The 16,551-nt window shown below is 38.0% G+C and overlaps 1 protein-coding gene across 2 annotated transcripts in view; it reads left to right on the top strand.

Moving 5' to 3' along the window:
* Positions 1–15,706, top strand: part of cnnm2b (cyclin and CBS domain divalent metal cation transport mediator 2b) — a 28,204-nt gene extending 12,498 nt beyond the window's left edge. Inside the window, exons 2-8 of one of the 2 annotated variants that reach the window (XM_047802943.1) lie at positions 3,714–3,857; positions 4,150–4,287; positions 5,803–5,972; positions 8,515–8,608; positions 10,223–10,279; positions 11,482–11,660; positions 13,546–15,706. In XM_047802943.1, coding sequence (XP_047658899.1) covers positions 3,714–3,857; positions 4,150–4,287; positions 5,803–5,972; positions 8,515–8,608; positions 10,223–10,279; positions 11,482–11,660; positions 13,546–13,758 — 995 coding nt within the window. In that variant the 3' untranslated portion in view covers positions 13,759–15,706. The remainder of the gene's footprint in view (positions 1–3,713; positions 3,858–4,149; positions 4,288–5,802; positions 5,973–8,514; positions 8,609–10,222; positions 10,280–11,481; positions 11,661–13,545) is intronic. The other variant, XM_027179240.2, reaches the window with a different exon arrangement.
* Positions 15,707–16,551: the final 845 nt, after the last annotated feature.

Here is a 16,551-nt window from a genome sequence, read left to right as displayed (position 1 = left end):
GATAGTTCAGTCTGATGACGAGGATGACGAACAGACAAACGCAAAAGGAAACATATGGGGATTCTCTGAGAGCTATTGATTTTCTGTAAGAGAGAACAAGCAGGATATGATGGTCTTGAGGTAATGTGATTACATAGTGAGTCCCCTGATACACTACAAACAGTAAACTATGATATCTTGTTTATTTTAAGTTTCGGTGCTATGAGTCATCAGAGCTCCGTTGATACTTACATATTAAGGATCTTAAATTTGGAAATTTTCTTTGCTCAAGGGTCATCGTTTTTAAACCATCAGAATGTAAGCTGTAACTTGAGAAATTCTTCAGGACAGTGGTCTTTTGGACTTTTTTTGCACTACCGTTTTTTTTCTTTTTATTTGTTTGTTTTTTGGCTTATTAGATTATTATTATTATTATTATTATTATTATTATTATTATTAACTTAAAGATAGAACAAGAGGTTGTTGAGTTAATGAACGTTTATAGCTGCTAGAAAGCAAGAGATAAGATGAACCTGTCTGTATTTTCAGGTCAACTCTCGCATCCACAACAAATGTATTTTTCACATAACACAGGGGTTTCATGATTTCACCTTGTTGTTGACGTTTGCTTACCACCTGTTTTCTGGATTAGGTATTTGGACACTGTTTTGAATTTGAGTACATTTCTGAGGAAGAAAACCATTTGGATGTGATATTAGTGGGAAACAACCAACTCAACAAATTTTTGGACTCAGTTTAAAACAGGAGTCTATATAGAGTACATAAACAGTTTATAAAGGCCCCCCACCACCCTTGTATCCCTTGGTGTGAATGGCAAAATCTGATCTTAAACCACGACCCTGAGAAGGTTTACACAGCCTCAGGTTTCGGCTTAGGGTTTGAAGCATGCATCATGGAAAATCTCTGTTTAGACTTTACCCATTGCCTTGTCTCTTTAAGGCTGCCCACTATCCATTAATGTCCCGGAGGTCATGAAGGGTCACCCCTTAGAACCCCTCTGTCTTCCTTAAAAAAAGATATTGGGATAATTATAGAACAGCCGAAACTATGAATAAGCATGGAAGATGTCAGTGTCTGTTCCTTCTGACTGTTCCTCAGCCGATGCAGTTTCTCTTTTGCTGAGAAAATGGAAAGAATGTGAGCATTATGAGGGATGCAGTGTTAAGTCCAATAAGGGCATGGGTCTGTGTGGCTGTCTTTTCATGCTGTATGCAGCTATGTTGATTTCAGCTTAAGCTTCATGCTGAGTATATTGCATTAATAAGCAACATCACATTCTCTCAATTTAAAATCTATTGAGGTTCAAACGAAACCCACTGAGAACACTGTGCTTTTGGATAAGCTGATTTCTCCGCTCGCTTGAGATCTCTGCCGTTTCGAGCCGTACTCCAGGGAACCTTGGCTTACGTTAAGCAAACATGTTTTTATTCCACTACGGCCCAGACCCACCTCCCCCGTCACTTTATATGTTCATGCTTTAGTTATTTAGTCGTGTGATTTACAGCTAACCCTCATATTTGACCCTTAATCTTTTCCATAGGGACCAATCTGAATAACTTGGATGTGGCTGTTAGCTGACTGATCTTATAAGAATGTATGACCTGGACATTGTTTACAAACAGCGTTAACCTTTGGCACCAAATGACGTGACAGATCATCCTAATTACTCAGGGAATGTAACTAGAAACCTTAGTGTTTTTTGTTTGTTTTTTGTCATTTTTTTTTTTTTTTGGAATTTTCCTGCACACTGTACAAGACCCAGTGTGCAGTATGAATCGCAGGAATCATTGAAATCTCAAGTAGAAAGCAGTTTTTTGCATCTGCCGAACCACTGTTTAACACAGCAGTACTGATTATGCAACATTGTGACTTGTTGTTGGCCGAGGTAAATGCTGGGATACCAGAGAATGAGTAGCGAGGCACGCACCTCAATGTGGGTTTGTTGTTACTGCATTTGCTCCAAGTGCTTCCTACTTCCTACTACTGCAGCAAACAGCCATCTGCATGTAAACGGCCAGCTCTGAGACAGCTCACGTCAGCCAGCAGTGGCTTTGGTGAGAATACTGCCCAAGTGGAATGGAAACTTCATTTCAGGGCTAATATTAGCCTGGCCCTCCGGAAAATTCCTTTTAAATGATCACAAGCTGAGAAAAGGCAAAGTATTTGTTTAGTGTTTTTTGCTTTAACTGTATTTGTAAATAGTTCTTTTTTTCCCCCTTTTGATTTTTAGGTAGTTCTTGGGAAACTGAAAGAATGATTTTTATTTGGAAAATGGAGCTGCTGTGTATCAGATGCTTCCTATTATATTACCATTTGTCAGAAGTTATAGCTTATATATAGGTTCAAAAAACAAGTATATACTTAAAAGTATGATTGTAAAAAAAACAAAAAAGGTTCAGGAAAAGTGTCTACTTACATACTGAGTTTAGATGCTGATAAAATAGTCTCCATTCAACTAAACATTAGCTAAAGCTGTTATCAAGCATGTTTTCTCTAATAATTAAAATCTAGCTGAATGCTAATAACTAATTGACATCATGCTAACTAACATCAGCTTTATGCCCAATTTCTCAAATGTTGTGATATTTCTAATAATGAAAATGTATGAAAGTAAAAGTACAAGAAAGTTTGACAGAAGAAATTCTACACACTGATTTAAAAATAAATAAATAAGTTAGTGCCCTGTTTGCCAAACATTAGCTAAGGCTAATAAAGACTCCCCCAATCTCTCAAATGTTATCAGACATTCATTCATTCATTCATTTTCTACCGCTTATCCGAACTTCTCGGGTCACGGGGAGCCTGTGCCTATCTCAGGCGTCATCAGGCATCGAGGCAGGATACACCCTGGACGGAGTGTCAACCCATCGCAGGGCACACAGACACACTCTCATTCACTCACACACTTGTTATCAGACATGATATCTCTAATTATAATCCATACTAACTAACAACAGCTTTATTCCAAAACTTTAAAATGTTATATCCCATGATATTAAAACTGATTATAAAAACTAGCTTTGAGCTAAGTGCTAGCAGACACCATGCTAGCTACCAACAGCTCCATTCCAAATCTCCTAAATGGTAGCTTGTATTATAATAACACCGGTGATGCAAACTCGCAACAGCTTTATTCCCAAAGCTTTTACATGTTAGCTAGCATGATAAAAAAAACACTGTGGGTTAAAAACTAGCTGCATGCTAATATCTAACACACACCATGCTAACTATCAAGAGCTTAATTCCAAATCTTTTAAATGTTATATACCATGATAACAAAACCGATGATTAAAAACTTGCTGAATGCTAAGAGCTAGCAGACACCATAATATTAACAGCTAAATTCTGAACATGTTAGATGTTAGCTAGCATGATTATAACAGTGATAATGCACACTAGCTGAATGCTTATAGCTTGCTGACAGCTCACAGTGATGGTTAAGTGTCATTCTCGATGTCTGGAACATGTCTGTTAAAGTTTTGATTTGATAGCAACTTTTTACAAAAATATGAATATAGAAAACAAAACTTTTTAAACTCTAGCATATCTGAGAAGATTCGTCTACAATCTTGTCTGAAAGTGGTCCAAATCATCTAACTACTAACCGATTCACGTGTGTCACTAATTGATTACAAGACAGATAAAACTTAGCGATAAATGTACTGTGATCTTCGTTTGTCACAACAAACATAGTTTGTTTTGTCTCTTCTCAGGGAAGTCACACCTGGCGATAGTTCAGAGGGTCAACAATGAGGGGGAAGGGGATCCCTTTTATGAGGTGCTCGGGATCATCACCCTGGAGGATGTGATTGAAGAAATAATCAAGTCTGAAATCCTGGATGAAACAGATTTATACAGTAAGTGCATCTTCCTGCCATCTTGATATAATTTGTCCTATTGAATTTTTTTTCTTCTGTTGAAATTATACTTTTTTATATTGCTATGTTTTAAATTGTTAAGTAAAATGAGTTGGTTACTTTTTACTGGGTTGTTTTTAAAAAATTACTCTGCAAGGTTAAGTCAGTCCTCATTCTTCTTTTTATGTTCAGGATGTTTTAATCACCTATATCAATATCAAGATCTTCTGTATCAAGGAATTTCACTAAAAAACACCTCCCTTCTTTCCTCTCACCCTGACTTCCCCATTAGCCGACAACAAAACAAAAAAGAAAATCACCCATCGGGAGAGGAAGCAGGATTTTTCGGCCTTCAAGCCCATGGACAATGAAATGAAGGTTAAAATATCACCTCAGCTTCTACTGGCTACTCTGCGTTTCCTAGCAACAGGCAAGTGTGCTGCTTGATTTTCCCCAGTGTGCCTTGTGACTATTTTGTTAGCATGCTATCCCTGCAGAGGAGTGAGGAGTGAGGCCTGGTAGGTGCTGTTTACCCTGGTGACATACATATCCACATATCCATACAATGCCTGCTCAATTCCTGGCTTGTCACAATATTGTTTAACAACTGTGCAAATTTATTTGAGAGTTCTTTCCAATTTTTTAACCTATTATAGATTCATTTTAATTTTAACACTTTGACTAAGAAGATTATGAACAAGCGAAGAAGGAGAAAAGAAATAAAAAAAAATATAAGGGTCAATATTCATTGTTTCTTTGTTTTAATTATTATTTTAAAGTAGTCAAACTTCCATGACTACAGATGATCTCAAGTAAATGGAAGAAAGGTTGTATGCTGGTGTTCATGTCAGTGCCGGTCAGTTAGCATTGATGAGGATTAATGAAATTTATTGAGAACTCTGGAGTTACATGAAAATAAGTTACATGAAGAAATTACGGCATGGCTATTTGCAGAGTGATTGTAAATATATTCAGCTGGATTTTTCTTAAAATAATGTTGATTCATTTCATATAACTACAAAGCCATCACAGTTAATTAAAGGTTATTCAAGAGACCGTTAAATCATGGAATATAATAGTGTTTATGTAGTGTTTTTTGGACAGAGGCTCCAATCTCTATGTAACATTCAGCAGTAAAGCTGTTTTTAGGCTGTTATAATATAAGTAATAACTGTCCACATTAAATGCATAAAGGATAAAATGTACATTTATTATTTATTTTAAGGTGTACAGGTTCTATTGAGATCCCTAAAACAAATGGTGCCCCCCCCCCTCTAAAAGCTAGAACACATATATAAACTGAAAATTGAATGAAAATATGAAATTAGAATGAACACATTTCCTAGTTTTCCTTTAATCAAATATCCCTGAGACTTGAAGTTTAAGGCTCACTCTGAGAGGAACTGTTTTTGTGACACTGTGAAATTGTGAAAGTTCAAGGTATGAACTTGTCTTATTGATCATCGTGATACGATATTAGAGGTCCAGAGAGGCAATCCTTTAGAGGCAATCCTCATGTTGTTAACGGCAACATTTAGCAAGTCAAATAATTTAATGCAGCTGCTTGACTTTAAAATAAAAGAAAGGAGTGCCCTTTTAAAATAAAGAAGACACCTGGTGAGTCAGTGTGTCCTGGCTAATAGATTTGTACGAATGGATTTTTCTGAACTCTTGAGCAATGGCTTTATTTGCTAGATGCTATTAAAGAACTCCTATAATTTAAGGATCCTTTGAAGCAGGTCATAAAGACGAAATTACTGAAAATGTGGATTTTACTTTTACTTTACTTTAACACACACTACAATGTGTATTAAATGTACTTCAGACCAAATGAAAATTTCAAATACTCTTGCATGTCAAATATGTAGTTTTAAAGCTGGAAAAGTTGGTGTATGTCCTGTCTTGGTATCGACATTTCTCACAAATGTGTTTTTCTCCTTTACAGAGGTGGAAACCTTTGGCCTGAATCAGATGTCTGAGAAGATCTTGCTGAGGTTGTTGAAGCACCCTAATGTAATCCAGGAACTTAAGTTCAATGAGAAGAACAAAAAAGCACCAGAACATTACCTTTATGTCCGCAACAGACCCTCAGACTACTTCATCCTCATCCTGCAGGTCAGTTGGTTTACTGGTGTGCACTTTTAGACAAAGAGTACTTTAAGGGTTTTTGGATGATTAAGATTTAAAGATATCTAAAACGGATGATGTGGTGATTATTGGGCAATCCTTAGCCCTCCATTGCTGGGTAGACACTGGTATTGGTTAATTTTTGGCCAGTCCTGGTCTGCTTGGATGTAACACGTAAATAAACATGTATTCTTAGTCTATAATAATTGTTTAAACACTTCTTACATTCAGTTTCATTCATGCGGGAAACTGATGGCAGTGCCAGGTTGATTGGCATGATTGTTGGTCAGCCTTAAGATGAATGGTAGTCTGGGGTACACAAGAAGATTATTATGTGTGATTGTGATCCTTAAACTGCTGAGCAGCAAGTATTACACAAGTATTTGATGGGTGTTGTAGCAGAATTAGCACTGAAAGACATCTGTTGTCTTTTACAGTGCCTTGCAAAAGTATTCATACCCACTGAACTTTTTCACATTTTGACACGTTACAACCACAAACAAAAATGTATTTTATTAGGATTTTATGTGACAGACCAACACAAAGTGGCACATAATTGTGAAGTGGAAGGAAAATGATAAATGATGACCCAATTTTTTTTGCAAATAAATATCTGAAAAGTGTGTCATGCATTTGTATTCAGCCCCACTGAGTCAATATTTTGTAGAACCACCTTTTGCTGCAATTACAGCTGCAAGTCTTTTGGGGTACAGTATGTCTCTACCAGCTTTGCACATCTAGAGAGTGAAAATTTTGCCCATTCTTCTTTGCAAAATAGCACAAGCTCAATCAGATTGAATGGCTAGTTTTTCATCTAAGATTACCCTGTATTTGGCTCCATCCATCTTCCCATCAACTCTGACCAGCTTTCCTGTCCCTGCTGAAGAAAAGCATCCCCACAACATGATGCTGCCACCACCATGTTTCACGGTGGGGATGGTGTGTTCAGGGTGATGTGCAGTGTTAGGTTTCCGCCACACATAACATTTTGAATTTTTGCCAAAAAGTAAATTTTATGTCTCATCTGACCAGAGCACCTTCTTCCACGTGCTTGCAGTGTCCTCCACATGGCTTGTCGCAAACTGCACACGGGATTTCTTATGGCTTTCTTCTTGCCACTCTTCCATAAAGACCAGATTTGTGGAGTGCACGACTAATAGTCGTCCTGTGGACAGATTCTTCCACCTGAGCTGTCCACAGAACAACTACTAGTCGTGCACTCCACAATCTGGACAGATTCTTCCACCTGAGCTCCTCCAGAGTTATCATGGGCCTCTTGGCTGCTTCTCTGATTAATGCTCTCCCTGCACGACCTATCAGTTTAGGTGGACGGCCATGTCTTGGTAGGCTTGCAGTTGTACCATGCTCTTTCCATTTAAGGATGATGAACTGTACCGTGCTCCGCGAGATGTTCAAGGCTTGGGATATTAATTTATAACCTGACCCTGCTTTAAACTTCTCCACAACTTTATCCCCGACCTGTCTGGTGTGTTCTTTGGTCTTCGTGATGCTGTTTGTTCACTAATGTTCTCCAACACTTCTGAGGGCTTCACAGAACAGCTGTATTTATACTGAGATTAAATTAAACACAGGTGTACTCTATTTATTAATTAGGTGACTGCTGAAGGCAGTTGGTTTCACTGGATTTTATTTAGGGGTATCAGAGTAAAGGAGGCTGAATACAAATGCACATGACACTCAGATATTTATTTGTAAAAAAAAAAAAAATTGGACACCAATTATAATTTTCCTTCCGGTCTATTTCATAAAATCCCAAAAAAATAAATTTTTCTTTGTGGTTGTAACGTGTCAAAATGTGAAAAAGGTCAGTGGGTATGAATACTTTTGCAAGGCACTGTAGTTCACACAAAGGTAGATAGACAGATACTTTACTGATCTCGGAGGAAATTCAAGCATCCAGTAGCAGCATACAGCATAATAAGATTTAATAAGATTTTACAAAGCAGTGACTCAGAAAATTGTCATAAATTTTAAACCAGATGATGCCACATGTGTGGCCATGAATCCAAGAGCTGGCTGGTGGGAAGTCCTAATTGGGTAGAAGAATACGGGGGAACATATTAACGGATGAAACTTTTCTCTCTTTTTCTTGACAACCCGTAAAAGTTGTCAAAGACAGTTTTAACCCATAGAAGACAGTGTAGGATATGGCAAGTAAGTAAACTGTGATGGAAACAAGCTTAGCTTTTCAGATGGCTTGAGTGGGAAGCTTTTGGATGACACAGTGTGAAGAAAGTGTCTGTGAAAGCTTGCAGTGCAGCGTTGCTTTGTTATGCTACTAGTTTTAGACCAGAGAGCATACACAGGGATTACAGTCTATACACACACTGGGAAAAATGGGTTCAGTGAATAGTAAATAGGAACTCTCCTAGATGGACAAACCAAAAGAAACATTTATGGATATAAAAATTAACTTGTATAATCATGATGTATATTAAAAATTAAATATTCAAAAGTCCATAGTGTTTGTAGGCCTTCACAATTGTTTGACTTTTTCTGCTCCCCTCAGGGAAAAGTTGAAGTGGAGGCAGGGAAGGATGGGATGAAGTTTGAATCTGGAGGGTTTTCATCATACGGAATGATGTCCCTCACTGCTTCTCCAGGTAAATAACACATCTAATCTTTCCTGCTATTACCTCAACATTTTTCATTCTACATAAACGAAAGCCAGAGAATCTTTTTAAATATTTGGTGTAATAAGTAAAACAATGAAATCTTATATTAGTCATAACGGATTAGCTGTGTTAGGGAAAGCACTTACATTTGTAAGACAGGGTGTAATTCAGGACCAGTGTTGGAACCTGTGGTCTTAACAGTGTAGCTTCATTCACAGTAAACATGGGCTCCTTCTAAAAAAAGCTTACACCTGTGATTTCTGATATTGGAACCCACTCAAAGGTGGAAATTTGTCACAATCAGTGACAGGTGAGATGGCTGTTCTTGAGGCTGTGTCGCTACAAGGAATCATAATTCATCTGGGCTGAATTTTCCACAGGCATTGAAGCACAAAGATCGTTGTTTATTGGAACAGTCTTATCATAAATGGGATTGTCATGGGTTCTATGAAGGTACACTGGATAAATAGAAGTTCTTAGCTTCCACTAAAGCAACTCTTTCTGATAGGGAATTGTTCTTTTGTAGGTTCCATCCATGGTACAAAAAAACCTACAGGGTGAAAATACCTACTGATCTTTACAAAATGTTCTATAAATCATAGCCTTGCACAAGCATCTCCTTAAAGAAAATGTTTCACCATAAAAACCATAACTAATGCCATTTTTAATTGATTATATGGAGCATCCTCCATTCTAGTCAATGTATGGGCACAGAAGTGATTGAATTAAAGTGAGATCAATAAAAATCCTGTCCGTTGCCTTGCAGCCGAAACGAATGTCTTAGCTGCTGTTAGCAAAAAATAATCCAGACTTTCTGACCAATCAGACTGGAGAATTCTGAACACGTTTTTAATTCAACAATCGTAAGTATCCTATTCACAGTATCTACCCCAGTAGATATACTAGAAAGACTAAACAGATCCTTTAATAGTTCCCCATGACAAAAGTGTTTGGATATACAGTAGTGCCTGAAAGTTTGTGCACCCTTTAGAATTTTCTAGATCTCTGCATAAAAATATTACACTTGCTCATTTATTTATCGAGGAAAATGATCCTAATGATTCTAAAAGCTTGACATACATTTAAGCCTCACTGTAATTATTCAACCAGCTTCTTGCTACTTATCCATCTTTAGAATTTCTTTTCTAGGTTTCTAGGAATCACATTTTACACACGCTGAATCCTTGGGATATATACTTAGTGTAATTTGAGTGTACTTAGTGTACATTTGCTCTTGTTTTATAGGGCTTTGAGAAATGGGACATAATTAAACACTTACCGGAAGTCACATGAAAACGCACACAAAACCACAGGGGTGGGCTTTGGGACTGGGCCACTGAGAGGGAGAAATATGGTGCAGGAGTTATGTGACCTCTGTTGGTTGAATGTTGGAACTACATTTTAATTATGTATGTACAACATGAGTTTTGCATAACATACCAGATATTGATGCAGAACTTTTTTCCCAATGGTTTGGATCCAGACTCATCTGATGATCAGTAACCATCTGGTCTTTTCACCTCACTGTAATGATGTCCTGGTGTGTTTTCTCTTCTGATTTTCTTGCTTTCATTCTCTCATTATTTTTCTCTCTGTGTTTAGTTTCTCTTTCCCTTTATCGCAATTGTTTGGTCAAGAGGTCAATCAGAGTACCTCCAGGTACTGGTATCGGTAATGTTTCACCGTGACCTGTTAGATCCCTGGCTTCATTTTGGTTGCATGGCATGAACTGTTGGCAAAAATATGTGAGAGTAAAGAAGATAACGCATGTTACCCGCTGCATGCTGATGTATAAGAGAGTAACATACAAACAAATACTGTTAAATGAGAGACAAGAAAAACCCAATGAATCGCAAGTATGAGCAGCTTTAATATCTATTTTGAATATTCTATTTCAGAATGTAGTTTGTTCGTATCAGATTTAATCTTTGTTGCTTTTTAACAAGAGGGAAGAATGACCCAGTTGAATGCCCCCACCTCCTTTCTGTACTTCCATGGACTCATACCATAAATTCGTAGTATCCCTCCTACTGATTTTACCAGACTTGGAAAAATAACCATGACCTCCCCCCCATTCACACACATACACTGATTCCATCACACACACATACACACACACTCACGTACACAAACAGAGAGTCTGACCCCATACACACACACTGACCCAATGTGTAGCACGTGGGGCCCCTCAGACTGGGGACGGACGCAGTACTCAGACATCTAAACGCGGATTACATACATTCCAATCAAACTGTGGCATTAACACTACCAGTGATAGAGCATGTGTATGTGTGTGTGTGTGTGTGTCTGTGTGTGTGTGTTGGAGAACAAGAAGCAGAGAAAAGTGTGTGCGTGTGTGTTTGTAGGCCGGCCCCCTTTAAGAAGTGGAAAAAATAAGCTGTGTTTAATTAAAACAGGACTAGTGCTCTCTTTCAGGGTTGTAAGGTCTTTTTTTTATCAGTCTTTATCCAGCTGTTGCCGCCACTTTAAAACACTGACCTCCTCACCAACCCCTTCTGTGACTGCCATTAAGACATTTCTTTACATTACTTTGCAATGTTTGGTCATCGTTTACACACACACACACACACACACACACACACACACACACACACACACACACACACACACACACACACACACACACACAAACACACACACAAAAAAAAAACTTCTGTGTGGCTTATGTGGAAATTGCTTACCACTGCATGCTGAATTGTAGAGCATGTCTTCAAACTCAAGTTTCTATACCTGTCCTGCATCTTGGAGTAAAATCTAGCTGTGGTGTAAATCTAGATGCTTTGTAATTCAGCTCAGCTCTAATTTAAGTTCTATGTTATCTATACTTTTTATTCTTTCAGAGAACAAGTCTCCACCTAGGCCATATGGACTGAACCACTCTGACTCGCTGAACCGGAGTGACCGCAACGAAGCTATTAATCCCCCACTGGGCAGCAGCAACAACCAGCTCAACTCCTTTCTGCAGATCTACGTACCAGACTACACAGTTCGAGCCATTACAGACCTTCTTTATGTCAAGGTGAATAGATTAAAAAGAATACATTTATATTTTCAACTTTTTTTTTTATCTCTAGGAGTGAAAGGGATTATTATTGAAGGTTGTCATTCTGTCTGTCCATCCACCCATGATTTTGTTTTTTCTTCAAGAATAAGATGACAGTTAAATGTTTATAGGGTAGAGATGGAGCGAGTATCTTTGTAACCTACATGTGAGGCAGGATTTTGAAATTTTCCTAACCATGAAAATGAAGGCCATGTCAAGGTGAAACGTTTATTTCTTCATTAGCTTTGTTTCTGCGTCACAAAGAGACGATACTTTGATGTTCAGGAGCTCAAGGCAGATCAAGGCACTTTGGTGTTGAGGTTCGACTTTTTTTTGAACCCCAGCCCACACACAAACAGAATTTTTGTAGCAGGAATAACCATCCCATATGTATGTTTCCACATGTCTTTCAACATCCAAGCCTACAAACCAGAATGGCTGCACATTCTTGTAAGTCTCTTGTCAAAGACTTTCTCTGAATGATCAGAATTATGAAGTATGAAGGTGGAATCATTTCGTTTAAGACACTTACACCTATCTGCCCACATAGGGCAAGCAGCAGATAAGGAAGAGGATTATATGAAGCAAGGTGATGATGAAGCCATTTTAGCTGCAGCACCATTGCTTCGTTACAGATCTGGTAACCTGGAGTAATAAAGCAGGTAACCAACTTGCTGTCTAAGGTCAAGATACAATTATTTTTGGCAGCTGCCATGAGGTATTAACCAGCTGACCACCAGTAACAAGACAGTGTGGGGAAAATCCGTCCTAGAAGGAATGGAGGGATTTTCCCCACACTGTCTTGACCATTCTGTTTTGTCCTGACCTGAGTGCATCACTCCACCCTTAAAGTCAAGAAAAGAGGACTTTTGCAATCAGACAATCAGATCTACAGTGTCACACCTGTTCTATTAGTACCCCCACATGGCATCAGCATACCTCTATACAAGATTGCTTAGATAAAGTGAAGAAGTCCTAGTGTTCTGAGGTTCCAGTGTGACCACCTCCTCCTTTTTCCGGACCTACCTGATCCATCGTGACGCCCTACCTCTGGTTGGAGTCTCATCTCTTGGTGGTGCACTCTGCTGGGGTAGATCTGCATGGACAGCCTATGTCAATAGGGCTGCTGTGAAAAGAACCACTTGGAAACTCTAATAACTTCTTTAAACTGCCATTGTTTTGGTCAGCTTTGTGCTCGGGTCTTCATCAGTGAACATTTAAATACTTTGGAAGGAAGGAATTAGTGTTCAGTCTGTAATGAACTTGTCCTGTTAGTTCCTCAGGAGCTCTTGGTGACACAATTCCACTCGACTATAAGCCATTGTAAAAAAGGACATTATTTGCATTTTTTTCCTGTCCAGTGTCACCCAAATGAGGATGAGGTTACCTTCTGAGTCCGGTTCTTCTCAAGTTCTCTTCATCATATCATCTCAGTTCATCATCATTTCCTCACCACCGTCACTTCAGGCTTGCCTATTAGACATTATTGTTGGAGATATATAGAAAATAAATTAGAAATTTTTAAAATTGTATTCTCTTTCTATACTTCTGTAAAGCTGCTTTGAGACCATGTCAATTGTTAAAAGCGCTGTTCAACTAATTTGAACTCTACTGAACACTTACTTAAATATAAGCTTTAACAGAAAGTGATAAGTTTATGAATACCTCATAGTCCCTCATGGGCTCAGTGTATTGCTTGTTTACTGCAAATATGTGTATAATTGTGCAAGATTGTCCAAAGCATCTCCAGCATGTCTGGTTAAACAGTGGAGTATCAGTCCACACTTAGTACTCACAATACTGTATGCTAGCTATAATCAGTGATGCTTGTGCCTGTTATGTCTTTGCCACAACACCTCAGGTCACCCGTCAGCAGTACCAGAATGCCGTGATGGCATCGCACATGGAAAAGACACCGCAGCCATCGGACAGCGAGTACACCAAAATTGAACTGACTCTCAGTGAGCTCCACGACGGCATGGTCGACGAGACAGACATTCTGCTCAACCAGACGCAGAACTGCGTTGCTCACAAAAAGGCGAACCACATGGTGCACAACGAGGGTACCGTCTAGCCCCCAGTGGGGTGGTTGGGAGTTTACAAAAATGGGTGAAAAACGAAGCTGCTTCTGTTTTCTTTTCACCTTCTGAGTTGTCTCCACCACCCCCTGTAACAACTGGACACAAAACTGCAAATGACTGCTAAAACAGCGTCTGGGTTTTCTGGACGCAATAACAGGACTTGAACAGCCAGTTCCGTTCCACACACCCTGCCGTGTGCCTGTCCACCAGACCAAAGAGTTTGGAGTTTGGACACCCTTCCCCATCTGTCACTAGGCCCTGAACATTCTCCTCGACTGTCCCCTTTAAGGTGCCAAGAGGGATTTCTGGGATAGACGAGAACCACAAGTCAAATGGATTACTTTCTACAACTTCAACAGGCTGGTGTTGTAATATGGTGAGTCAAAGACTGTGCCAAATACCAATTTGAAGGAAACCATGAACCGCTTACCAATAACATTGTCCTCCTGTATTTATTTATTTTATACACGTCTACTGTATATACGTATGTGTGCATGTAATACAGGCACATGCCAAGAACACACCTTTGTAAAATTCAGTGAAATGTGTGTACTGTAAATTTTGTGCCTTTATGAGTGTGAATGTGATGCCATGCACATGCTCTAGTATATACATAGTTGCAAATACATTACTGTATATGTATTGGTGAGGGTCTTTTACATGTATGTATATTACAGATATTGTTATTTTTACTATTCTAAATCAGGCATATGGTACAGTACATTTTACACCTTTTTAAAAAAAAAATCACAGTATTGCCTTAAAAGAATCATATTAATTTTTAACAAGTGCAATGAACCATATTTCTATTTAAAAAGATGATTTATTGATTAAAATCACTTTATTGTAAACAGTAGCTATATTTGTATGCATTCACTGTGTTGCTAAAATTTGCATGGGTCACCTGTAAACACTCAATGACTACCTGCTTGCCTTAAAAACGTAACTTTAGACGATCCGAGTCTCTTTAATGTGGCCTACTAATGACAAAATTCAGGTTTGAATAAGCAAATCATTCCATCTCTCATATGAATATATATATATATATATATATACAAAGAGACAAGACTTTGTACTGCTGTGCATACGGGCTGCACTCGGAGTCGAGTTAAGCATGTATTAGGGAATTAATACTGAAATTGCACACACTGGTATTCCAACCTCAGACACAACTTAAGAGCTATTCAGAATTTACGTAAGAGTTGTGCATGTCTAAATTAATTACTTGCGATTCTGAACTTGAACTCGAATGAGTTATTCTTCTTGCTCTGTATGCAACCTAATAGGATGTGCTGGATCAAGTGCTATTTTATATTCTAAGCTGCTATATAATGAGGGTGGAATGAGGCCATATCGTTAAATCAAACCAGTTTGAGGTGTTTATCATTAGTTGTCTTAATTTCACGTTTTACACTGGACTACAACAGAAAAATTCTAGAAAAAATGCTATTTCCTTCTACAGTCCGCATTTTCTATCCCTGATTTTTTTTGTGGGCTTGTGTTTAAATGTGCTGGTATAAAAGCTACTGAAAAACCCTGTCTCCAGTGTTTTTACTTAAGAAATATTTTCTTGCATAGCCATTCTCTGAGTGTGAGTCTCACACTTTCTCTGCATAAATATTGAGATCTATTGATGACTTTAGTTGCCAACTTTGAATAAGGCCCAGTTTTTAAAGCAGGTGATTCCGAATTGCTTTGATAATTACACACAGTGAAGACTCGTATCTTGATGTTATCTAGCCATTTAAATTTTTACACTGTGCTAACAGCTTTGTTAATGGAAAACGTTAGGGCTGATAAGACCCTCATTTATTGGCTATTCTTCTTTCGAAGTAGAGAATGGATATTTAAAAAAAAATGTTCAAGTCAATTCAAGTTTTTTTCAAATTTCTCCCAAAATCTTAAACAAATGACCAGGTAACTTGCAATGTGCCTCATAATAAAAACAATATTTTTTACTATTACTATTGTGTGGTCATGTATATTCTCTGTCCAGGTACTGCATTTGCATCACAATGAAGAAGAAGCCTGTTTTTCCAAAGTGAAGTGAAAAATATTGGTGTATACATTAGATTTAAGTTATTTTTTTCCCCTCTAACCGTTTTGTTGTTTAACTTTCTGTTTGTTAGTTTTTAGTCCATTTTTTTATAATTTAACTCTAAGTGCCTTTTTGACAGTTTTTAGGCAAAATGTTTGGTGACTGTCCAGTTATTGTGCTAGATCTTCGTAGCTGCCCTGTTCTTGTAGAAATGTGCTGTGCTTTTGGAGATGCTTTACTGCGAACTGCGGCTGTCGACAGTTATTAGAATGAGTGATTTTTAGTAATCGTAGCCTTCCTTTCAGATTTAAATCTGGCCCTTCTGCTCTGAAAATCTATAGTATTTCTTAAACGAGTCAAGTCAAGAAGCTTTTATTGTCATTTCAACCATATATAGCTTTTGCAGTACACAGAGAAAAGAGACAATGTTTCTCCAGGACCTGGTGCTACATAAAACAAAGACAGAGCTGAGGACTAAGTAAGTTAGTCCTAGCCACATAAAGTGCAACTGTGCAACCTGGAGCAAATAGTGCAGGACAAGACAGGCTTCAAGATTATTTGTTTCCAACTCGTAATTACGACCTGATGGATCATTCAAATTCAAATTTATTTGTTTAGTGCTTTAGACAAAGGAAGTTGTTTCAAAGCAGCTTTACAGAACAGAAGAAACATGAGAAACATAATACAAGTTTAATATCATACCAAAGTTCAAGATTAATATTAGACTTAAATTTAAATGTGCTTGTAT

The sequence above is a fragment of the Tachysurus fulvidraco genome, chromosome 18 (assembly GCF_022655615.1).
Source record: "Tachysurus fulvidraco isolate hzauxx_2018 chromosome 18, HZAU_PFXX_2.0, whole genome shotgun sequence".
Lineage (NCBI taxonomy): Eukaryota > Metazoa > Chordata > Actinopteri > Siluriformes > Bagridae > Tachysurus > Tachysurus fulvidraco.
This window is presented reverse-complemented; position numbering and strand designations above follow the sequence as displayed.